The sequence below is a fragment of the Vanacampus margaritifer genome, chromosome 2 (genome assembly GCF_051991255.1).
Source record: "Vanacampus margaritifer isolate UIUO_Vmar chromosome 2, RoL_Vmar_1.0, whole genome shotgun sequence".
Classification (NCBI taxonomy): Eukaryota; Metazoa; Chordata; class Actinopteri; order Syngnathiformes; family Syngnathidae; genus Vanacampus; species Vanacampus margaritifer.
In genome coordinates, this window is record NC_135433.1 from 41,441,243 (window position 1) to 41,466,696 (window position 25,454).

General features: G+C 37.7%; 2 protein-coding genes across 2 annotated transcripts; both read right to left on the bottom strand.

The window, feature by feature from the left end:
- Window positions 1–2,601: 2,601 nt before the first annotated feature.
- Window positions 2,602–11,305, bottom strand: aire (autoimmune regulator). Its single transcript, XM_077556339.1, has 12 exons — window positions 11,159–11,305; window positions 10,391–10,565; window positions 10,166–10,270; window positions 9,074–9,178; window positions 8,229–8,350; window positions 8,010–8,131; window positions 6,856–6,944; window positions 5,292–5,305; window positions 5,113–5,222; window positions 4,428–4,506; window positions 3,311–3,394; window positions 2,602–2,826 (listed from the first exon to the last, which is right to left on the bottom strand). The coding sequence occupies exons 1-12, from the start codon at window positions 11,303–11,305 to the stop codon at window positions 2,743–2,745; spliced, it is 1,236 nt and encodes a 411-aa protein (XP_077412465.1). The 3' UTR covers window positions 2,602–2,742.
- A 2,205-nt stretch (window positions 11,306–13,510) lies between these two features.
- On the bottom strand, window positions 13,511–25,080 carry rab6bb (RAB6B, member RAS oncogene family b). Its single transcript, XM_077559276.1, has 8 exons — window positions 24,806–25,080; window positions 22,705–22,763; window positions 22,257–22,310; window positions 20,710–20,815; window positions 19,517–19,628; window positions 19,345–19,438; window positions 16,735–16,801; window positions 13,511–14,511 (listed from the first exon to the last, which is right to left on the bottom strand). The coding sequence occupies exons 1-8, from the start codon at window positions 24,873–24,875 to the stop codon at window positions 14,447–14,449; spliced, it is 627 nt and encodes a 208-aa protein (XP_077415402.1). The 5' UTR covers window positions 24,876–25,080; the 3' UTR covers window positions 13,511–14,446.
- Between the last annotated feature and the right edge of the window lie 374 nt (window positions 25,081–25,454).

The following is a 25,454-nucleotide window of genomic DNA, read 5'->3' on the forward strand; positions in this document are numbered from 1 at the left end:
GCTGCGATGTGAGTACAAATTTGCTAAAAGCTAGATTGTGCAACTACCATCTGGACGGCAGTAAAACTCCAAAAAGCAACTCTGGGAGGCAATTCTTGCATCCTTACCCAGCTTACCCTGACCTCAACCCTATTGAGAACCTTAAAGGGGAAGTCAATGTTAAACATTTCTTGACAATAATATGTTATATGTGACCTCACTAGTCTAAAGATGACATTCTGAATAATATTACTTTTGTGGAATATTATGAAGCCTTTTTTTTTTTAATGCATCTCAGGGGACGGCCATTTTGCCACTTGGTGTTGACTGAAGATGACATCACAGTTGCTCAGGGCTCAGGCAACGACCAATCACAGCTCACCTGTTTTCTGAAGCTGAGCTGTGATTGGCTGTTACCTGAGACCTCAGCAACTGTGATGTCATTTTTACTCGACAGCAAGTGGCAAAATGGCCGCCCTCTGATATTAATAAAAACTGCAGGATTTTGCTGCTTAACTCTTATTTTACTAACACAATATTAACCAGAATACCTTATTTAGTCTGTTTAGTTTATATAGCGCTTTCAAACAGTCTGAGCTTTCACAAATCACGTTACGGAATCATAACATAAAACAAACATAACATAAAACTTTAACAGCAATACAATCACAACAAACCAACATTTTTTTCATTCCTACATACACTTCGATGTTTGAAGCAGTTCTAGATGAAAGAGGACTAGTGGGGCTGCATAGAACATATTATTGTCAAGGCATTTGTGGGGTTTTGACTTCTCCTTAAAAATTGAGCTGCAAAAGTCGATGATGGTGTAGGACACATGCGCTGATCTGCAAACAGCAAAAATCCACATAATAGATGGATGTTATAAATGCACTGAAATTGTTTTGGGTTTTTTGTAAGTCCCAAAATTCTACAAAAACAAATTTAACCCTGGAGAACCCACAGGGTCAAATTTAGCCCCTATAAATTCTGCTACTCAAATAACAAAGACCTTTTCTTTTTTTTTTACAAATTTTACTTCAAAAGTTCAGAGTGCCACTTCTGACCCCTGCATGGGGCCATCTAGTGGATGAATATTGCACTTACATGAGCCAGAGTGGTGGTGACAAGATGGCTGGCAACATGCTGTTTTGTTGAGCTGGAAATCAATCCAAACAAAACCATATTCTCAGCAAACCATCAGATGGTAAAATTGTGTTTTCATTTGTTAATCTATTTCATATCATGTTGCAGAATGCCTAGGAGTATGTTTTATATATATATATATTTTGATAAATTAGCAACTCTGAGCTAGTTCAAAAAATTGAAAAAACATATATTTTGGTGTTCAGTGAACTGTTAGCAGTCGTTTAATGTATAATTCATAATTTTCCAATGAAGAAAAGGGTTCTTGGGTTCTCCAGGGTTAAAAAAAATTGTTACATTAAAAATAATAATAATAATAATCAGCAAATAGGTGAATCCACAGATGCCAAACCACTAGTGGGGCCTATGTGATGGCCCACTGTACTCTTAAATCCAAACAATAGCTGATCGACAAATATTGCATCCGCAAATATAATTGTTGATGAAAAATTTTTTTTTACACACTTTAAAGCTATTATATGTAACTTATGTCGCCCACTAAAAAGAATTGCTGTAAATTCCCTATTATTGCTGCGTTTTGTGGAGGCATTGTTTGATACTGAACGTTTGATATTTTACATCAGGCACCTTGTTGGGCATCTATAGATCCTCAGGAAGATGTGTGGACTTTGTCCACTGCAGTTGTTTCTCAATTAGCGTTTTTGCCCGTTCTTACGTCATTGTGATCTCGTCATCGGTCACAGCTACTGTTCCAATTGAAGGTACGCATAAAAAAAATAAAAATAAAAATAAAAAAATGCACGGAATACCCGGTTCTTGTCTGCTAAGGATGTTATCAGTTGGTTACCTATGAAGACGTGGCTGGGAAAATATCTGTTAATTAAATAATAATAAAAATAAGTCGGCGTCACAAGTTCACAAGTACACAACCAATCGAATTGACAAAGAAACTATTGTTCTTAGCGAGTACATTCTGAGTATGTACTTAGGAAGTCAGTACTCTGCGTTCTTGATATTGAGAAACGGTCGTTGTTTTCTTTCTCGAAACGTGTCTGCATTTGTGATGAAGATATCAGACAGAAAAATCCCAGGTAGTAAAATGCAGTCAGAATGAGTCATTCTCTATTATTGATGCGTTCGTGCTACGAGGATTTCACATCTGGCGCCATGTTGAGTACCTAGGGGGTCTTTGCAAAGACGTTGAGACAGTTATTTACGTTTTTATTCATTGTTTTGTTTGTTTATTGCTTATTACAAACAAGGACTGTGCTCCGTCCTCTTTGAGGTAAAATGTGTCATTTCTGGTTTGTTATATCCTCTATGTCATTTTCAGGGCGCAATAGTTGGCTAGTGCTGGAATGTTGTCAGGTGACATGAAGTATAAAACATCAACTGCTGATGCTGACATACAGCAAGATGTTTAGAGGAGCTGATAGAAAAAAATGTAACATACTCCAAAAAGCCAAATGGGTCAAAGTTCAAAATTGTAAATATACATTTTTGAAGATTTGAGACTTCAATTTCCTCATTTGTAGCATTCTTCATCTCATATATAATCCAAAATAAACATTTGCTGTTATTTTGCATAATGATGTCATCGTTTTCAGTAGTTGCAGTAGTACTAGTAATAGTAGTTGGAAAGAGCTCGATTCCAAGTCACTGGTAGCATCCATGAGTGTTAAGAAGAGGTTGAGGGATGTTGTGGAAAGCCCATTGCAAGATGCCATCCAAGGAGGCCTGCTGACACACACACACACATTACACACACACACACACACACACACACATTACACACACACACACACGTTACACACACACACATACACAGTGACATCATGTAATGAACACGCACACAATGCCTTGGCCGATCCTCTTGAGTTTGTTGCTACATTCATCATGTTTTTGCACATCGGGTTTGCTTTTCATTGTTTTGGGTCATAGCAAAGTCGACACCAATTGGATTATTCTGACTTGTAATTGAATTGGAGCTATTTGAATAACGGCAAAGCTAAAACTATGTTTAATTACTAAGGCGTATTCCCGAGAGAATGGTTGTAGTTAAACAAGAATTCCAAAAAGTGCGTCACGCATTATATTGCAATGACGACGCAATGCTCGCCAACACATCTGACTTTAATTTATGCAGCCCCCCCCCCCCCCCCCGAATCCCCCCGTGATGCATTCTACACATTCAACATCACGTGTGTAACTGAGCACCACTTACGTCTCCCAGGATGGAATCCAATTCGTCTTTATGCACGGATGAGATTTGCTCGTGGCTGCGTGGGTTGTGGGCCGTTGTGGGAAGCTGAAAAACAGCAACCACAAATACTAGAGGACTTTTCAAGGAATGATGCTAAAATTCTGCACTCACATTCGATGATGCGGTCCAAAAAGTTTGGAAATTTTGTGTGGGATAAGATGGGGCTTATTTCTGAGAATTTAGTAGGAGGACTGGAATTTGCCCGAAATGGGTGCTTACAACCAAAATGGGTGACTTCTTGTTACAGATATGCGTCTTTGTGACTCTCTGTCCAGCGATGATTGACATGTCCACTCAATTTTGTATTGATAGATGAAATTGCTGTCATGTTTTGTTTTTTTAGGGGTTGAGTTTTGTTTATTATAGATGTGTTTGTTGTTTTTGTCAGTGGTTGGTGTTTGGCATGTGTGTTCCCCTTGTCTCGTTATGTCTGGTCACGTCCACCTGTGTGTTTCTTCTCTTCCCAGTTGTGTGTGACGAATCAGTACCCTCAGCCTATTGTGTTCCCCAGGTGTGTCTCATTAGTGTTGGTGTATTGAGTCGGTTGTGTTTGTCCAGTCTGCGTGGGAGCATTGTCGATGTTGACATTATGTGCGGGAGTCTGTGGTTCTCGTCGCGTCAAGCTAAGCCCTCACGGTAAAGTTGTCTTTGTCTAGTCGTCCATGTCTCAGTCAAGCCAGCCTCTTCTAGTCCAGTCCAGTCATGGCGCCCCTACCCCAATTTTCCATAGGTCACTACTCAACACACCACTTAAAATGCTGACTTCCTGTTCAATTTAGAACATGGAACCTTGAGACTTTTTTGTGCAACTTGTTGTTATCGATACTGTAACACTTTATTTACTCTTTATTAGTGAAATTGGCTTAGGGAGCTAATTTTTTTCTCTAACTTTCCAGGGGGAGTAGCTGAGTGTGAAATGGCATTCTTAAAACCACAATGGCTGACTTTCAATTCATTTCCATGCATGGGTACTTCTTGTAGCTTTTTGTACATCCTATTATGTTTTCTGAAACGGATGCATTCATTTTTCTCAAACTTTCCAGGGGGTGCTATTGAGTAAATAAAAGTCGAGACCCACCTGTAAACATTTGTTGTCAGCCTCCTTTTCTGCAGTGCTGACCAACGCCATGGAACACGACAGACAGATGGATCGCCCACTAATGAACACAGATGATGGCATTTGGAAGTTATGCCACATTTACTTTAAAAGAAAATACAATAAATATTGCTAAAATCAATTCAAATTAATTTTTCATTGACAGTGTTGAGGTATTAACTCATTCACTGCCTTTGACGGCTATAAACGTCAAAAATTCATTTGAACTATTTCTATTAGTTTAAAATTTTCTTCCACTTTTGCTAACAAGAGTATGAAAACCTACCCAAAATTTTTTATTGTAAATTTAGAACAGATATAAAATGCGTGATTAATCGTTAGTTAACGAGTGAAGTCATGTGATTGATTACAATTAAAAATGTTAATTGCCTGACGGGACTAATTAAAAAATATATATTAAAAATAAGGGGCATTTAATCGTAATTAATCACTTGATAATTTAATTTCTGTTATAAATGTACAATAAAAAAAATCTTGGTTTTCATAAGAAATTAAATGAAATAAAAAAAATTTTAAACTAATAGAAATAGTTCACTTGAATTTTGGACATCTATAGTCGTCAATAGCAGTGAATGAGTTAATTAAGTGTTATTTTAAGATGAGACTGCAGTGCATCTTCATGCAATACTGATGTCCAAAGACTTACACGGGGAAGTGGCAGTGGTGGTGGTAATGATTGGAACACTGGAGACAGCGAGTGAGGTCTCCTCCTCCTCCTCCTCCTCCCAGGTGACAAATACCACATGCGTCTGGGCACTACATTTCATGCATTTCAAACTTTTCAGCCAGCAAAAGTATGGTATGGACATGCAGGAGCGTATTTACCTCCATGGCGGAGGCTGTAGAGGAGGACAATAAGGGAAAGAATGAGACGTCTACGGTGGAGGTGTTTGAGTTTGTCTGCGGAGGCTGTAGAAAGATGGCACGACTAGTGTGAATTATTGGTGAAATTATGCAAAAAGACAGAATGTGAGTTGAGAAGGGGCAAACATATGAGAATAAAGGCTGAACCAGACATCATAGAGAACAAACTGTTAATGAAGAATTGCAATATTTATAAAAACAATTCTATTGAATTTTAATTCATTTATAGGCGGTGTCTTTAGTTTTGTCCCTTTGTGTTTGTAAACAACCAATAGACTATATGCCACGGAGGAGGCGGGACTTCCAACTTCCGGGTTTTCACTCATCAACTTTGTTTCCGTTTCTGGTTTGCGACGTGTGGGCCGCGTCCCAATACTTGGGCTACCGCCTTTGTGCCCCTCGGTTGCGCGTTCCTGTCGACGGGTGCGAGGCTGCGAGTGTGTAGTGTCTGTCTCAGTGTACGAAACATTTCAGATAGCTGAGACGCCATCCCGCCGATTGGGGGGTGCAGGGGTGCGAGTGTTGGAATGTGGCCAGCAGTGGCCGGAAATGGCGCTGATGTGTAAAACCCGGAAGTCGGAAGTCCGTGGCATCTGCCCCATTCAAAACGGACTCTTCCCATGGCTCAACCCCCACTCTTCTCGTCAACATTGCAGTTTCATTTTCCAGCCACAGGTGGCAGTAGCAAAATTCAAAATTCGAATTTCTGCATGTAGTAGCTTTAATTCAGTTTACGTTGATTATGGCGGCACCATATGGACAAAAGCGGTATTGTTATGTCTGAAGGAAGACCACATTTCCTATTTATTGCCATAGTTTGTGTTTGAGTGTTCCTACCATCCTCCTAAGTTGCTTAATGCCAGTAGAAATGATACACAGGCCCCCTCAGGCCATGGCAATGGTACCATTCAACTAGTTTTAAGTCGATGTTTTATCAAAAGAGTTATGAAAATATTTTATTAAGGTTGAAACGTTCCTTCGTACTACTTTAATCTCTTTAAGATCCTTATTGTGGTGTGCCTTGGCCACCAGAGGGCACTGTTACATACTGGAAATAAATGAAGATGGTCACAACTCACAACGGCAGTAAGATGCAGTAATTCTTAGGGCTCAACTGATTAATCATCTGGCCGATTATTTCGGCCGATATTAGGCCATTTCAAAATAAGAATAATCGTTTTACTGATAAAATGCCAATATAATCTTACTTTCTCATGAATCAGTAAATGTTGTTCAGTGTATATTATTCTACACATGTAATTGCTGACTCACTTTGGATAAGATATATACTTTTTAATTTTATTCTATTAGGTGGTTTAGATAATGAATGGATGGATGTTATTGTGATATTATTTTTTTAAATTTCAGACATGTAATTAATTGCTTCAAATAACCTTAAGGCCATAAAAGAGCAACAACATTTGACACCATAAAATGTACCCTGCTTGTTTTGCTCAAAGTCAGCTGGGACCAAGTTGTTATTAAGCGCTCATATATTAGGAATTCTAATCATTTAAGTGCTCACGCATGTCAATATCACTGACTTGCAAAGTTTGCTGGGCTTTTTGTTCTTTCCCTCGTCTGCCACTGCAGTCCTTGCATCGCCAAGAACCACTGCAAATGTAAAAGTGTGTTATTATCAACATTTACCAACATGGGATTAAGCTAACATAGTTACAGTATCTGGGGTAGTGGTTGATCTGCAGTCTGTCGATCCTGTGCTCTGGGGAGCGTCTCAGAGACTCTACAAGTCTCCAATAGCGCCACAAAAGTCAATAAATATGTTGCATGTTGATTCTTTTGAAAAATAGTCATTGTGGTTCAATGTGGCCAGTGGTGGCGTTGCACCGTTCATTTGCAGTCTGGACACCGAGATGGAGATCTGCTCTAGAGGGAGTCTCAGACAAGGCACCAATAACACCACAAAAGTTGCTTAAATGGTTGCTTATTGTTGTTGTTTTAAAGTCACTGTGGTTACATTAGTCTCGCCGGTGGTGGCTTTGTGGTATTCATTTGCAGTCTGGATGCAAATGAGGGAACATCTCATCTCTTCGGAGGGAGCCTCAAATAACATCACAAAAGTCACTAAACAAAACAAAAAAAAAAGAAGAAGTAATGAGCAACATTGAGTAGCCGCTCTCTTGGTCGCAACGCCCTAGCTTAGCGTGCGTATGATGTCTCCCTTAAAAGGAACCCCGACTGTCATAACAAGTTTACTCTATATTATTTTTTGGGTTGTTACTAACATTTCAAAAAGCATTTCCAGTTTAATACATTTTGTAGAAACTTTATTTGGACGTACGCCGCCATTGTTATTTACGTCGAAAACGCATTCCGTGCGTAGTGACATAGAAAGCAAGGTAAGTCTCGTAGCGTTCCTAAAGAAACAACATGCACTCATGACGCACTCAAGAGTTTTCATCGTCCCTTTAGGAACGCTACGAGGCTTTAACTTGCTTTCTTTAAAGATGTTTGTGCACGGAATGCGTTGCGACGTAAATAACAATGGCGCCGTACGTCCAAATAAAGTTTCTACAAAATGTATTAAACTGTAAAATGATTTTTGAAAAATGAACCTCATAGTTATGTTAGTAACAACCAAATAAATAATATAGAGAAAACTTGTCATAACAGTTGGGGTTCCTTTTAAGCGATATTCTTGGACGCGTGCGCTTGAACCTGGGGATGGATGCAAGCGGTGGGTCCAGGCAGGTTAAATGAAAAGCTCGAGGACATCCGTCACAACAGATCAACTCGCCTCCATCTTTGCACGTGGCACACTCGTCGTCGTTGTGGTGGCTCTGCATGCACACACACACACACACACACACACATACAAAAGCACGCATGTTGATGGAAACACACTCACACATTCTTAAGTGTGTTGCGTGGTGGGACCTGTCCAGAGGCTGCTGCTGTTGTCTCCCTCTTGTGTTGAAAAGTCACCGTGGCAGTTTTGGATTTCAGTTCTTTACATTTGGAAAAATCTCCTGGCAGTTTGATGCACTTTTTGGTAGAAACTGAGGAGGAAACATGCAAAAAAAGAAGAAGCATACTTTGATCTCTAATGGTGTCATTTGTGGATGTTTATTGTTGGTTTTACGCAAAAAGAAGTGATTTACCGAAAAACCGTGAATGACTATTGCAAAGCTAAAAGGTAAGCAGAGCTGCATTGGGTTTTTAGTTATTAGCTTCTGACAGACGGTGCATACAATGGTGAATGGAAAAGCTATTAATGCCTTCCAGTGTTCCCCAAAAATAAAGTTTGTCAAATTTTTTTTACTGTACTTTTTAAACACACGCAGCAATGGCAGAATAAAATACATTGTTAAACATAATTCAAGGCATAATTCAAGCTTTGAGCACTAGAAGCCTCTTTTTTGAAGAACTGTTGACAAAGTATATCGTAATTGTGCATCTTGGAGATGAAGTGCTGCCTTCACACGAGAAAATACAACCCATGCTGTTTGCATTTCCCTTTATTTATTTATTTATTAGATTTGGGGTGCACCGCTAGCTCTGTCCCAAATCTTGATGGTAGCAAAATCCATATTTGCTAATAACTCAAAGCAAGCAAATTTAGGCAAGACAAGAAATAGGGTGTCAAGGATGCTATCATTTTTGATCCTTGGAGTATTTTCACCCCCAAAAAGTGTGACACAAATGGGCTATGTCAATTAGATAGCTGGGAATCCGTACTTGAAGGGTTTTAGTCTCGGTAGTTCGTCAACATGCAGGTTTACCATCTGAGTTTAAAATCTTCTCTCTGGATAATCCACACTTGATTGACAGCTCACTAGCAGCGAGAGCAGATGAAGACGAGGGAAGCCCTCCTCTCGGGGCCGATGCTGAAACACGATTGTCGTCTTAAAATTGGACTTGAGTTTGTAAATGAAAGCTCATGCAAAGTGTTTGACAAATACTTGTGCCACATGTTGCTTGCTGGGGAGGCATTTCACGCTTTACTTTGTAGAACTTCACTTTACCCCCTAGGGAAAAATAATAATATTTTGGCATTAGATTACTTGATTTAAACATGAACAGAAATGTTTAATTTGATGTTTTTAAATTTATGCATGATTATTTAATTAAAATATGTAGTTAGTTTGTATTAAGTTTAATATTCCATTAAAAGAAATGGGGAAGCACAAAACAAGATCAGAATTCAATAAAATTTGATTCTTAGAAATAAATATAAAGACCTTAAATTGCCACACTAGGGATTATAAGGAGCAAAATAAAAATAAAAAATTTTGGGGGGGGGGGGATAAACTAATGCAATTTAAAATAGTAAATAACATATTTTACAATTATTTTTAATTACAATTTCATATTTGTTGTTTTGATCTTAATTTCACGAGTACTCCCTTGAAAAAAAGTTTAATGATACATTATACTGTATTTATTGATTGATTGATTGATTTATCTATTTATTTATTTATTTATATATTTATATTTTATGTTTTTTTTATTAATGCCATTTTAAATCCCCTTTAGGGACTATAACTTATATTTTAAACAATTAAGAATAAAACCAACTAATTTAATAAAATATAATAAACTTATTTTATACCTATTTTAATTACAATTTTGTATTTATTGATTTATTCACATTTTATTTTATATATTTATTTACATTAATTCTATAATAATACATTTTTGATATTATTTTATAATAGGCTACATATTATTATTATTATGTCTATTTACATTTTATTATAGATATGTATATACATGGGGGGGGGCTGTAGTTTTGTTGGGTGTAATTCTGTTCATGAAAAAGCAATCAAAAACAATCAAAATCTTCTTTGGAGGAGGTAACCTGCACGTACTACCTGCAGATCCGTCACTCGTCTTGGCACGATATTGATCTTCTCTGTCCTTGTGACTCCTCTTTTTACCGTGACTCCTCTTGCCTTGAGGAGACGCAAAGTCGCCTGCTGCATGCCAATAATGCGGCAATTAATCATACAAAAAGTGACACCAGAATCAATGAAATGAAAAATGACATATTGAGCTGGCGTAGCCTACTTTACTTGCCGCCCGAGTTCATCACATACCGGCACCGTGATGAGCGAGGAGTGCTCGCAGTTTGGGGTAGCTGTCCAGGTTGTAGGCCTTGTTTAGGTTCTTCCAGAAGGCCTGCATGGTGGAGGCACTCTGGTCCAGAACCCACGAGAGCAGTGAGTACACAGCCTTGTGAATCCCTTCTCGGCCCTCCTGCGCCACCGTGTCCTAACCATTCACACAGAAAAAGTCCCTGAATTTACCTTGAAATAGAATCTAGCATGTTATGAAACGTGGAGAATCGAACTTGGATCTCCTGACTGTGAGGCAGGTGTGGTAACCACTCATTTACTGTGCATGTTTTAAAAGACGGAAAAATACCACAGTATTTGTCGATTTGGGCTGCTACGATTAATAAACGTGATCGTTGGCGATTAGTCAGCCAACCACCAGGGGGCGAATGCACAGTTGACAGTCAACTTTTTTTTTCTTCTTCTAAAAGTAGTGCAATAAAAATACAAATGTTTTCCCTACAATGAAAACAAATTGTGATGAATAATAATGATCACAATGTTGATCAAAATAATCGTGATGACAATTTTGGCTATAATTATGCAGTGCTACTTTGCAGTAGCTTTGACAGCATCGGCTCTGCGGCCAATTAAACTACAACTATGAAGAAGGGTTCATTCTCATTGCAAAGTGTCCCACTTTGATTTTACAAAGATCTCTCAACAAAATTTCTCATATATTTGTTTCCACAAAGCCTTTGCGACACCAAAAACTTGCATCCTGACCTGAGTATCCCGAACCCGGCTCACCTTCAACATCTGCTCACTGATGACATTCTTGTCGGCCAAACCGTGAACCAGAGGGAAGGCGTCGTGCACGGCCATCGCGATATCCGTGCGAAGACCCTTCAAGAGCGAGCCAAGTTCGGGGTCTGCAAGGGCCTCCACACGAGACATGATACACTTGTTGAGCCTCAAACGATGTGAGGGAGGCGGACCACCAACTCACTGGCCCTTTTTCAAGGACTGGGTGTGGTCTTCCAAGAAAAAAAAAAAGTGTCATTTGCACCTTTAGTGGTCAAAGGTAATGTTTGTACCTGCGCTAGGGATAAACTGGGATAACATTTCAAACAGCTGAAATTACCGTTTAAAATGGGACATTTTCATTAACTCATTCACTGCCCATTGACGGCTATAGATGTCAAAAATTCATTTGAACTATTTCTATTAGTTTAACATTTGTTCCCACTTTTGTAAACGAGTATGAAAACCTAGAAACATTTTTATTATATAATTTGAACAGATATCAAATCGTGAGTTAACTAGTGAAGTCATGCGATTAATTACGATGACAAATTTTAATCTCCAGATGCCTCTAATTTTTAATAATCTTTACTTTTTTTTTAAAAGAAGAAAAGATTATTAAAAATTAGGGGCGTCAAGTGATAATTTTTTTAAATTGTGATTAATCGCATGACTTTAGTAGTTAATTCACGCTTTAAAAAAAAGAAAAGATTATTTAAAATTAGGGGCGTCTGGTGATAATTTTTTTTAATTTAATTATACGCATTAGTTTTTTATATCTGTTCTAATTGTGCAATAAAAACAATTTCTAGGTTTTGATACACTTGTTAACAAAAGTGGGAAAAATGTTAAACTAATAGAAATAGTTCAAAATAATTTTCTTAACGTCTATAGCCGTCAATGGCAGTGAATGAGTTAATAACATATTTAGCACCATGTGTTCTGTAGTTTTTCACAGCTACTTGGTGTAAAGCTGCTAAACACTTTCGGTTACAAATTAGCCTATCGTTAATCACATATTAAGTATAAAATGCTGTGCAGCATTTGCTCACCGAGCAGGCATAAAACCGTTAAGAACAATTTCATGTATTGTGTTTATGTGGCCAGTACTGATTCAAAATGCTAGCATGAAACGGTTGCTACGGTTAGCATGAATAGCGTGTTTAGCATCATGTGTTGTGCAGTGTTTGCACAGCCAGTAAAGAAAAAAACGATAAATCCTGATAACATTTCAGTTTGTTTTCATTTTCAAGCATCGTTAATATAAATACCGTATGTATTATAATGTTGTCCCCCCACTACTGAATATACAACTTTCGTTACTTAACATTTTGTGAGATCTTGCAAGAAAATTCACTTTGGGTGTTACTCTTTACAATGTATTAGCGAAAAACAACAAATACTTACCTTGGAAACCCTAACCCTATGATAATAAATCTTTTGGGACTCATTAGCGTGCCCTGAGGGACGTCCAAATTCCTTCAACTGTATCCACCACTAATGTAACTGCCTGCCCGCCGAGAGACCCGAGAGGGGATCGAGTAACACGACGTCCATCCAGGGGAATACCTCAGAGCAGGAAAGCATCATGGTGTCAGTTGAGTCATCCAAAAAAGGTTCTTTCCACTTGATGTGATTAGCAAACCACAAAGAACTCTTCAGCAAAATGCTTTAATATTATTATTTTTTATTATTTGATAGTAGAATAAAACAATAAATGTAAAGCATTAAAATAAAATACGCCTTATGTACAATGCTCTATAAAATAAAATACAAGAAATGGAATAAATAAAATACAACACAAAGTAAAGTAAAATAAGCCTTGTGGATAAGACTCCATGAAACAAAACATTAAAAGAAATTAAATACACATTGCAAACAAGGCTCCAAGAAATAAAACATCAGATACAATAAAAATAAAACAAAATGGAACACACGAGGCTGCAGCTCACTCAACCCAAGCAGTACAAAAAGAAAGTTGTGGAATTAAAATAAAAAAAAATTCACAAAATATTAAATGGAATAAATTAAGGTAAGGCTCCACCCCAGGCCCCAGAACTGAGTAAGACGATACAAAAAACATATGATAAAATTGCATAAAAGCCAAAATAAAATATTAAATTAAATATGTAAAAATAAAAAGTCTTTCAGATGATATAAAAATAAAATAAAAAATAAAATAAAATAAATCGAGTTTTTCAGTCAACCCTTCATTAGTTTCGCTTATCTGCTTCATTTATCGACTGTCCATATAAGAATAATGTGTAGGTCCCTTTGTGCAAAATGTACGGAAATGTGCAAATAATCTGAGGAAATCACATTTGGCGCCATGTCAGTGTTGCGAGTTAGGAGAGTGAAGCCCTTTAATCTGTCATTTATTAATCATGAAACATTATTACATTATTCATACTGGTGAACAAGGACCACTTGTACAGAGAGGACGTTCACAACATTCATATTACATTATTATATACAGTGCAGTGCATTACAGTGGATCGTTATATGTTTTTTTTTCCGGGATGGAGGGACAGGGCAGGATTAAGAATTAAGAGGAGAGGACAGGGTGGGAGAGGAAGTGTTCTTTTTTTGTACATTATTATTATTCATATTATTATTCATCTTTTTTTTAATGCACAGTACAATTTCTATAAAAGTCGAACCCAACGAGAGATAAGAGAGTGCCACGTTGTTCACAGCTACCGTTATGTGAGCCTACAGGAAATTGTGTGAGATGTGATAATGCAACCGAGAGAACGACAGAGAGAGATGCTAGAAAACATTCCGAGAGCAGTCAGGCCACTTTCTAAAAAATAAATCCAAACAATAATAAATGGGATCAGCGTGCATGCGTGCTGCAGACATTCAAACGTGTTCCGCCATTTTAGGGGGGGGGGGGGATGGCCTACCAACACCCCACTAACTAGCCCCTCGCCTAAAACGCTCTTGTTATGCTTAGGCATCATTTTTGGTGCTTTCCCTGTTTATATATAAAAAATACAAAACATAACAGCTAAAAGAAACAGGTCTCCTTTTGCAGTTTTTTCCTCCCTCCAAAAACGTTTTTTTGTGTTCCTTTTCATTTTCTCTTTTTTGTCCTCCTTACATATTGACAAAGTATACAATATTTTACAACTGAACAACTGATTGAGAGAGAACGTTTGATGTGTCCAATCAGATACATCCTAAAGTACATCCAATTGGAGTCAGAGTCAACTGTAGGCTAACCAGGAAGTAGTTTAAGCAACACAACAAGCCGATGGCGTGAAGGAAGCTGTGGCCAATCACAGCTCGGCATTAACATGAACACCCGGCCTCGGGGACGCTCGGCTCCGCAGGTTTGTCCAGCTTGATGTCAATCACTGGGAAAAGGGCCGCTTAAGGAAAAATACCACGCAACACAATACTATGCTGTAATTAAGAGTAGTATAGTATAGTACAGTATACCATAGTATAGTATAGGAAGGCATAGATAGTGCAGTACAGTACAATGTATGGTATAGTATGGTACAGTAAGGTATCGAATAATAAATATAGGACAGTAGGTATAGTATAGTACGGTAGGGTGCATTACATAGAGTATAAAATATAGCATTATGATAATATATCACAGTACAATGCAATATATAGAGGAACATTGTGCTATAATATGATATATTATTATGTATAGTATGGTATGGTATTCATAGTATAATATAGCATGCCATAGTTTTAGTTGGTAAGTTTATTGAAGTATGGTATTTTTTGGTACAGTAAAGTATAGTTATGTATAGTATGTATGTATGTATAGTATAGTATAGTATAGTATAGTATGGTACGGTACGGTACAGTATAGTATAGTATAGTATAGTATAGTATAGTATAGTATAGTATAGTATAGTATAGTATAGTTTTGTGTCGTATAATATAGCCAACTATAGCATATCATGGTATGCTATAGTATGGTATAGCATGTTAGTATATATGTCTTGTCCGGTATAGTATAGTATAGTATGGTATGGTATGGTATGGTACGGTACGGTACGGTACAGTATAGTATAGAAAAGTATACTATAGTATAGTACAGTATGGTACAGTATAGTATAGTGCAGTACGGTACAGTATAGTATAGTATAGTACGGTACGGTACGGTACGGTATGGTATAGTATAGTATAGTATAGTATAGTATAGAAAAGTATAGTATAGTACAGTACAGTACGGTGCAGTATAGTATAGTATATAGTATAGTACAATATAATATAGTGTATAGTATAGTACAGTACGGTACAGTATAGTATAGCATAGTATAGTATAGTACAGTACGGTGTAGTATAGTATAGTATAGTATAGAAAAGTATACTATAGTATAGTACAGTACAGTACGGTGCAGTATAGTATAGTGTATAGTATAGTACAGTACGGTACAGTATAGTATAGTGTATAATATAGTACAGTACGGTATAGTATAGTATAGGATAGAAAAGTGTACTATAGTATAGTACAGTACAGTACGGTGCAGTATAGTATAGTACAGTACGGTACGGTACGGTACAGTATAGTATAGTATAGTATAGTATAGTATAGTACGGTACGGTACGGTACGGTATAGTATAGTATAGTATAGTATAGTACGGTACGGTACAGTATAGTATAGTATGGTATAGAAAAGTATACTATAGTATAGTATAGTACAGTACGGTACAGTATAGTATAGTATAGTATAGTATAGTATAGTATAGTATAGTATAGTATAGAAAAGTGTACTATAGTATAGTACAGTACGGTATAGTATAGTATAGTATAGTATAGTATAGTATAGTATAGTACGGTACGGTACGGTATGGTATAGTATAGTATAGTATAGTACGGTACGGTACGGTACAGTATAGTATAGTATTGTATAGTATAGTATAGTATAGAAAAGGATAGTATAGTACAGTACAGTACGGTGCAGTATAGTATAGTGTATAGTATAGTACAGTATGGTACAGTATAGTGTATAGTATAGTACAGTACGGTACAGTATAGTATAGTGTATAGTATAGTACAGTACGGTATAGTATAGTATAGTATAGAAAAGTGTACTATAGTATAGTACAGTACAGTACGGTGCAGTATAGTATAGTGTATAGTATAGTACAGTACGGTACAGTATAGTATAGTGTATAGTATAGTACAGTACGGTATAGTATAGTATAGTATAGTATAGTATAGTATAGTATAGTATAGTATAGTACAGTACGGTACGGTATAATATAGCATGGTAAAATACAGTATAGTATAGTATAGTATAGTATAGTATAGTATAGTGTATAGTAAAGTACAGTATGGTACGGTACGGTATAGTATAGTATAGTATGGCACAGTTTAGTGTGGTATGGTCTACTGATAGTGTATTCATGAATTTGCATATTTACTATCGTACAATATTGTAGTGCTGGCTAATGTCCTGCGTGCATTTTGTCAAATGTCCACTAGATGGTATTGTCTCAGGAAAGGTTCCTGATGCGCCAGCAAAACCTTTGACAGAGATTCAAAATGAAGGCAGCCGATATGTTTGCCCACTCATCAACAGTGACTCAGTGCCAGTGTTAGTTAAGGATACTGCCTTCAGGATTGGCGTCGTCAAGGCTCTCCATCCCGGGAAGAGCTGCGGCAACACGACGGAACAGCTTGGGGAAGGCAGAAAGAAAAAAACATATTAGTATAAGAGTCATAATCATGAATACAAGGCATTGTTTATTTTGTGCTGTACACGTTTTGTTAATGTGCTTAAAAAGAACCCCGACTGTAATGACAAGTTTGCTCTATATTATTTATTTGGTTGTTACTAACATAACTATGAGATTCATTTTTCAAAAATCATTTCCAGTTTAATACATTTTGTAGAAGCTTTATTTGGACGTACAAAGAATTCAGTGCGTAGTGACGTAGAATGGCGGCAGTCTCACTGCCGAGCAATGTGAAACGCCTATAAAGAAAGCTAGTTAAGCCTCGTAGCGTTTCTAAAGAAACAACATGCGATTGTGAGAGTCACCCTCCCCCACGCCGTGCTCTCGTCATTCACCAGACGCATTCAAGAGTTTTGATCGTCCCTTTAGGAACGCTATGAAGACTTACCTTGCTTTCTTTATAGATGTTTCACATTGCTCGGCAATCCGTAATTCTACGTCTCTACCCACTCAGTGCGTTACGACGTAAACAACAATGGCGGCGTACATCCAAATAAAATTTCTACAAAACGTATTAAACTGGAAATGATTTTTGTAAAAATGAATCTAATAGTTATGTTAGTAACAACCAAATAAATAATATAGAGAAAACTTGTCATTACAGTTGCCGTTCCTTTTAAGTCGAATTTTCACATATCTGTACTGTTGTTTATGTTTATGCCCTTTTTTCTTTTACTCCATTACATTTCCAAAATATAACTCATACTTTTCCTCTGATACATTTGCCCTAACCATCTTCATTACTACAAAATAAAAAAAACATTATGTTTTTTCCGTTGACATAATGTCTGACCCGCAGAACACAAAGCAGAAGAATAGTCACAACCTGTACTGACACTAACCAAATCGAATTTATGATTGGAGCACCCGCTGCTGGGACTGTTTAAAATTTTTATGCAAATAAAGCTTAATGTCACTTAATATTATTTGATGTCAGAAAATTGTGATCAATCCTCACCAAAATCTGTGGGCATGTATGCCAACTTCAACTGCTTTAAATATTAGAATACTGGCCGTAATAGTATAGATTTTCTGGACATTAGCGTCTTCCTCTCCGTAGGTGCTTTCTACAACTTAACCCCTGGGCGTTATTTGACCATTTTTTGGCTTTTTGTTGGTTCTGACCAAGCCATTTCAAAATAAAATGACGCTCAGGGGTTAATGACGTTTAATGAGGAAAACGATTTACGGCTATGAGATCTTTATTGAGGTGCTCATTCTAATCATTTCAGAGATTGAAATGGGCAGAAATCGATATTCATTTTGGTAAGGAATTATCGCAGTTTTCTGATGTGAAGCAACGTTAAGCTTTTCTCTATAGCAAATGTCTGTGGCGAGGTAGACGCACATAAAATCCAAAATATCAGGCCGATCATTATAATATTTTCAGAGGTTGAAGAGTGTATGAGTAGAGATTCCCATTAATGTTGATGATGATTGATGGCAGTTGTTTTGTTTTTTTTACCCTTTATTGAGCATTTGAGACGGTCCCCCTGCTACCAACTCTGCTGTGTGCTAACGCAACACTTCCAGCAGCAGATGATGACCAAAACAATTACAGTGGTGAATGAGGACCTGGTAGGTTAAATTAGTTGATATTAATCCACTGAAGTTATGATGTTCTTTTAGTCAACGTGGCCTTGTTTCAGCATATTGTTACCGTGATGGTCAGGCTAGCATATGCTAGCTAATGAGACGATATACCACTAAGGCGAACTAAATAAAATGAAATTATAGTTTGAAAAAAAAAGTTAACACATATAGGCTACTGCTTCATGCTGAAGCTTGAGCTTCAGAAACTTTGCAGGCTATTTGGGAACATCCACCTGTGGAAAATATATTTAAAAAAAAACATCCCTCGTTTGCTAACATCTGAGCAAGACTAGCAAAAAGGAGCAGAGCAAAGCCACCTCAGACAGCTGAGAGGATTCAAAAGCTATGTTGAATTGGCAACATATCTCTCTCAACAGATACATTTATCTCCTCTTCTTTATATGTACTTGCTTGTACATTTAAAAAAAACTTCAAACCAATACATTTAGTGTTATAATAACACTATTCCGAAGAAGTCATGCTAGCAACTTAGCAGCCGTGGCTAACGTTGGCTTGTGTCTGGTGATAATACTAGCTTATTATTGGTATCTCTGTCATTTTGTTTGGGAGGGGTGGATTAGTGAAGTGAGGCTAAAAACTGCAACACCCCCCCCCCCCCTTTGATTGCATTAAATGTTAGATACTTTAGGACAAGTAATATTCTGCGAGGTCACTTTAACGTCTTTCAAAGTTATTTTCTGTTTAGATACTCAAGTATGGCTTTCAGGTCCAATATTGATATGTTTGTGACATTCCTGCTTGCCGTGACATATTTATAATGTAAAAAAAAAAAAGTGCTTGGCTCAATAACAGTTGTGAAACACTGGAATCACTCCACATATTCACTGTACTGTAGTGTACTTGATGTGGCTCAGGAGAAAAAGTGTCACCTGTTTGACATTGCAGCCCGTCTTGGCGCTGGTCTCGATGAACATGACGTTCAGCTCTTTGGCTCTCTGCTCTCCCTCCTCGATGGTGATTTGCCTGACGGGAGAGCATACGCGTTATTTTGATGAGCGTCGGCCTGCTGATGAGCAACATTATATAACGCCGCCGCCTCACCTCTTCTCCTCCAGATCTGTCTTGTTGCCCACCAGCATGATGATGACGTCACTTCCTCTCTCAGTCCTGACATCGTCGATCCACTTGCAGGTCTGCTGGAACGAGTTGACATCTGGGAAGGAATATGTCACATACATGTCACACACAAAAAAAAGAAAAAAAAGAGAGAGCAATGATGATGACATGTCAAATCGGTAAAATTACTGAGCTAAAAAAATATATATATTAATAATAATAATAATAAAAAGGGGAATATGTCACATACATATGCCGTTTTATTCATTCAATTCAATTAAGCCAATGAGAACTACAGAGTGCTTATTCCATTTTTGGACTTGGATCACTATTGCACTATTTTTTTTAAATTCCAATTGTTTTCTTTTCTAACCCAGATGATACTTGACTGAGATCCAACTTAGTAAACTAAGGATGACAGAACCTCACTTGTGGAAAATTTGCCTATATCATTGTTGGAAAAAAAGAAAGAAGCTAAAATCATAGGAAAACCACAATTTCTCTAACAACTATCAAGAATACATGTCATATACAAGACAATGATATAAATCACAATTTGACACTAAAGTTTGAGCGACTGATTTAAACTAATGTTGAAAGCTATAACTGGAAGCTAACATTAGCAATAATCTTAAAGCAAGCCATTGGAAACTAACATTGGAGATAAAGTTAAAGCTAACGTTGCGCCTGTTTGGTATTAAAGTTAAGAGGTAACATTGGAAAGTATCTTCAAAAGCTAACATTGGATGTACCATTGCAAGCTAGATTCAAAATCTACTGTTGAATCTAATATTCAAGATCAATTTGGAAGCTAATGTTGGACCGCCTTAGCTTTAACATTTGAGGTGACATTGTCATGTTGATAGCTGAATTCAGAAAGTAATGGTAAAACTAATATTCCAGCATTGGAGCTAATGTAGAAATCTAATGGCAGCTCTTAAATCAGAGATAATAATGAAAAATAACTCCAAAAGTTAACATTGGAGATATTGTTAAAAAATTCAGATGCTAATGTTGAAGCTAACATTGAAAGCTAACAGAGGCACATTTGTGTTTTGTGGTCATAGTTTGAGTTATATTTTGTGTTTAAATTAATAATACAGGTAATTATGAACACTTTTGGATGGCGAGGGTTTCACCATATATCAGATGGACAACATACAGTATAAGCGCCTCACTTGTGATATCGTAGACCACCACGGCCACTGTGGAGTCTCGTATGTAGCTTGGGATGAGGCTCCGGAAACGCTCCTGTCCGGCCGTGTCCCACAGCTGCAGCCTCACCTATACATGTGGACAGTATACGGTATGAGCTACTTAGCAGCTATAGTGCTGCTTCCATTTTTTATTTTAAAAAGAAAGAAAGAATCAGTCAAGAAGTTTAAGCGCACTGATTCTATTAGCAGCAGAAATAACCTTTGGCTAATCGTGTTAGGCAGAAATGAAATCCAATCATGGATTAGTCAAAGCTTGGGGAAACTGGAGCTTTTTTTTCTCTCTCTTACTGACCTCAAATGAAACATATTATACAGAAAGGAATAAACAATCTTAAGCAGACACACATACCAATAGAATTTGAGGATGTTTCCTCCCTTCCAAACAAAGTCAGCAAAAGACAGATTATCAGATGTCTCCAAAAGATTATTCTGAGCGATTATCCTGTGCTGTGAGGTGTATGCACCGTGGCAATCTGGGGTCAAGTAGTCTGTAAAATTGCTAAAGCAGGATATACGCATACTGATCATCGGGACAAACTTGAAAGCTCGATTGTCAAATAACCCTAAAAAATTATCCTGAGTGTTTATCCAGTGGTGTGGTGGGGTGTGTTAACAGCGCTTTCCTTTCAACATTCTCCTTGGAAAAAAAGTCAATGGTGATTATCGTAAACTCTTAAGCCTGTTCAACATTTACGATCCCAAATAGAAATAATTGGACCAAGCCACAGACTCCATGATTTAAGTATTTTCCACCACTTCCGATCTTAGTCAGCAAAAGCTTGATTGTCAGCTATCTTTGATTATCCTGAGCGATCGTGCTGCGTCGCAGGGTTTGTTAAGAATGATTTTACCTCCTCGATGTGATGGGAAAATGGACAGGGCCCACTATCATAAACCATGGACTTTGTGATTGTGACATGACACGGAACGATAGCTAAATAAGCAGGATATACATATACTGGATAATATCTGGCTGAATTTGAGTATTTTTCACCCTTCTGATCAAAGTCAGCAAGGATCGATTATCGGAAAGCTAAAAGATTTTCCTGAGCATTTACTGTGGTCTGTTTTTTTTTTTTAATAATTATTTTTCCCTCTATGATTTACTTGAAGAAGAAAGAAAAAAATCGGGTCAATCGGGATTATTGGATATCTCCAAACAATTATCCTAAGTGATTATCCTGTTGTGTGGGATGTGATAAGTGTGATTTTTTTTTCTACACAAATTTCTCAGAAAAAGATGCTGATGCAGGGGCACCACCACACTGACAATCAGGAAAAATTTGAGCCTTTTTCACCCCTCACGATCAAGGTCAACAAAAATACAGATTATCTGATGCCTACAAAATACTATCTGAGAAATGATTTCTTGGTGTGGGGTTTGGTAAGATTGACCCCCCCCCCCACACACACACACAATTTTCTTGGCAAATGGCGGATCCTGCCTATCGTAAATGTTAAAACCTATTCAACATTTCCCATCACAATGTCATTCTAAAGGGCCTTACTGTTCGGTCCTCCAGGTACATGGTCTTTGATAGAAAGTCAATCCCAATGGTGGCCTGTGGTACACAAGGAGAAAGGCTCATTTGCAACTTCATTAATTCCAAATGACTAAAGATAAATAGAAGGCAGAGCAATAAATCCGATTTAATCTGCTTCACTTTAATAGTCTTCTTCAGGATTTAATCACACAGCCAAGGACGCGATAAATCCATATTCATTTATTATGACGACATTACTTCACTATCTGCTTTTGATAGCAACGCAATTGCACCAAGATTAGTAACATAATCAGTATTTTCTCTACAAAAACAAGATTGTAATCTGGATTAAAGGCAGTATTATTACAACATTTGTAGTGGGCTCGTATCAGATAAGACCAGCCTGTTGAATATGACTACAAGCAAGGATAGAACACATCTGACATATTTATACTGCAGTTTGGTGTCTCACCTGGTATGTGTTGTCAAAACTGTCGTACATGAATCTGGTGATGAGAGACGTTTTTCCCACTGAAACATAACACAAGGATATTAAACAATAAACAGTACACGTGACTCGATGACAGCTCCTTATTAAAGAGCGTAAAAGACAACTTTTTAAATCAAAAGTCCAAACAAAGATATTTCCATTTTGTGTAACAAACAGCAAAAACATATGAAGCTGCAAACTCCACCTGTAGTTTAAATGTTAAGTCATGTAACACATTTTCTTAACCACATGTGGTCCCACTGCTCAAAACACAGCATTCTGATTAGTATCGTGTTTGTGGAAAAGGATTTTTTTTTTTTAATCCACCCGTTTTTATCCATCTCAGAGGGCGGCCATTTTGCCACTTGCTGTCGACTGAAAATGACATCACAGTTGCACAGGGTAAGGACCAATCATTGCTCATCTTGCGAACGTCACATGACAAAAGCCAGAAGAGTCGCGATGGTCGTTACCTGAGCCCTTAGGCACGCTGATGTCATTTTCAGTCGACAGCAAGTGGCAAAATGGCCGCCCCATCAGATGGATTTTGATGCTCAATTCATATTCCACGAACGCAGTATTAATCAGAACGAAGTGTTTAAACTAGTTGGTGTGCATAGAACATATTGTGAAAGATTTTTTTTTTTTAATTTGCAGATACTTTATTACTTGTAATAAAAAATTGTTATTCTTGTAATATGAGTACTTTTCTTTTAATATTATGCATTTGTTCTGACAATAGTACGTCATTCTCATAAAAGGAACGCTTTATTCTTGCAATGTTAAAACCATATTCTATAAATCCTTATCCTTGTGGAATTACGGCCTGGTCTCAATATGACCACTTTTTCATTACTCTGGTTTATTCTCACAAATGTATTATTGATTTTGACTTCTTTATCCTATCCTATCTTGCACTGTCACAACTTCCCTATTTTAACATTATGACTTTTTTTTTCATGCAATAAAGCCAAAAGTCACTTCTATTGCGAGCATTGCAACTTAACTTCCCCAATATTCCTTACATTTCCACTAGTCAATCCATTAACATGGATTATTGACATAATTGATTATTGATTATTGATATAATACAAAGGTGTGGTATATTTTATGTTTTTAAAGCTGGATGCTGCCTTCTGGGCAGGTCTGGCTTGTTCAATTTGTTATTATTTTTTTGCACAAACACACACACGCGAGCAGGGTTTTGGGCCGGGCCTTTATTCAGCACCATGGACAGCAATGTTGCAGCACAAGGCCACACGCACACACACACACACACACGAACACATTAACTGTGTGTGTGTGTGTGTGTGTGTGTGTGTATGTGTTTTTTTTAAAACAACTATTTTCTGGATACCCTGCCATTTGTCTGCATTACACAAACATTGCTGGGACAGGCTCCAGCACGCTCCGACCCTGTAGTGAGGATAAGCAGTTCAGAAAATGGATGGATGGATGCACAAAACAATTCATCGTGCAACTATAACATATAAATACACACTGAAATGTTGTGTAATGTCACATCTTTGGGTGGGCGCTTGTTTTACGACAGAGGACCAGCCGGAGGCTGCAGAAAGAAGCAGACATCGGCAGCCTTGGGTGTGTCCCGAACTGACACATGCATGGGACTCGTACACAAACAACGCCATTCTACGACATAATAGAGGAGTTCGATATATATACGATAAATGATGTATAAAACAAATAAAAGAATCGAGAAAAGATAGATCATAAGGAAAGAAAAAACAAAGGGGTGGTTTGTGTTTGTGGGCCACTGCAGTACGTACGTCTAAACACATAAACACCGCCCCACGCAACGGAGGCTCAACGGCAGCAATTTGTGTTATTTCATTAAAAATAAAATAGTTATTGAGCCTATTTTGGTTGGATTCGGTCGTGCTTCTCCTGTTTAATCGCAATTTCTCCACAATGGCCGTGAAGAAAAATAGAGTCGTCACGTCATCGTATGCAATTAAACAATCAAAGTCATCTTTAAGAAAAAAATCTATATTCATATCATAATAAACATGTTTGTCGTGAAGGGTGGGGGTGCAAGAGAAGCTTAGGTGATGGTGTGACTCACCGCTTTGCTCTCCCAAAAAGACGAGTTTAAATTTCCGCAGGGGGTTCCCCAAATCTCCTCCGGCTGACATGATGGCGTTTATTTATTAGTGTTATTATTTTTAAGGGCGGATTATTGCAGAGGAAGAAAAATTCTCGACGTCGTCCCGAGTCGAGGCTGGCTCGTAACAGCGTGGCGGTAGCGGGGGTAGGAGGATGATGAGGATGATGATGAAGATGACGAAGCTCCCCTCTCCGCTCCGAATGATGGGAATGCAGCTCGGCGTCCTCCTGTCAGCTCCGCGCCGCTTGTGCGCATGCGCGACCTCACCTATTTCCATCCTCACCTTATTGCATCGGAGCAGAAAGTGGACGAGGGAGCTACTGTACGTGCATTGGGGGACAGAAGTAGATTTACACTTTTTAAAATGTACCTTTTAGGAAGACAAGGACCAAATGAGGAAGGCAAGGAACGTTAAAAAGAAAAGGAGGGAGGAAGGATGGATAGAATGGATGATGGAAAGAAGGAAGGATGATGTAGTTATGCTAGAAGGATGGCAGGAAATAAGGATGTATGAAAGGAACAAAGCAGTGAGGATGTATTAAAGGGAGGAAGGACGCAACGAAGGAAAGAGGATGGAAGGAGGGATGGTAGGAGACAAAGATGATCT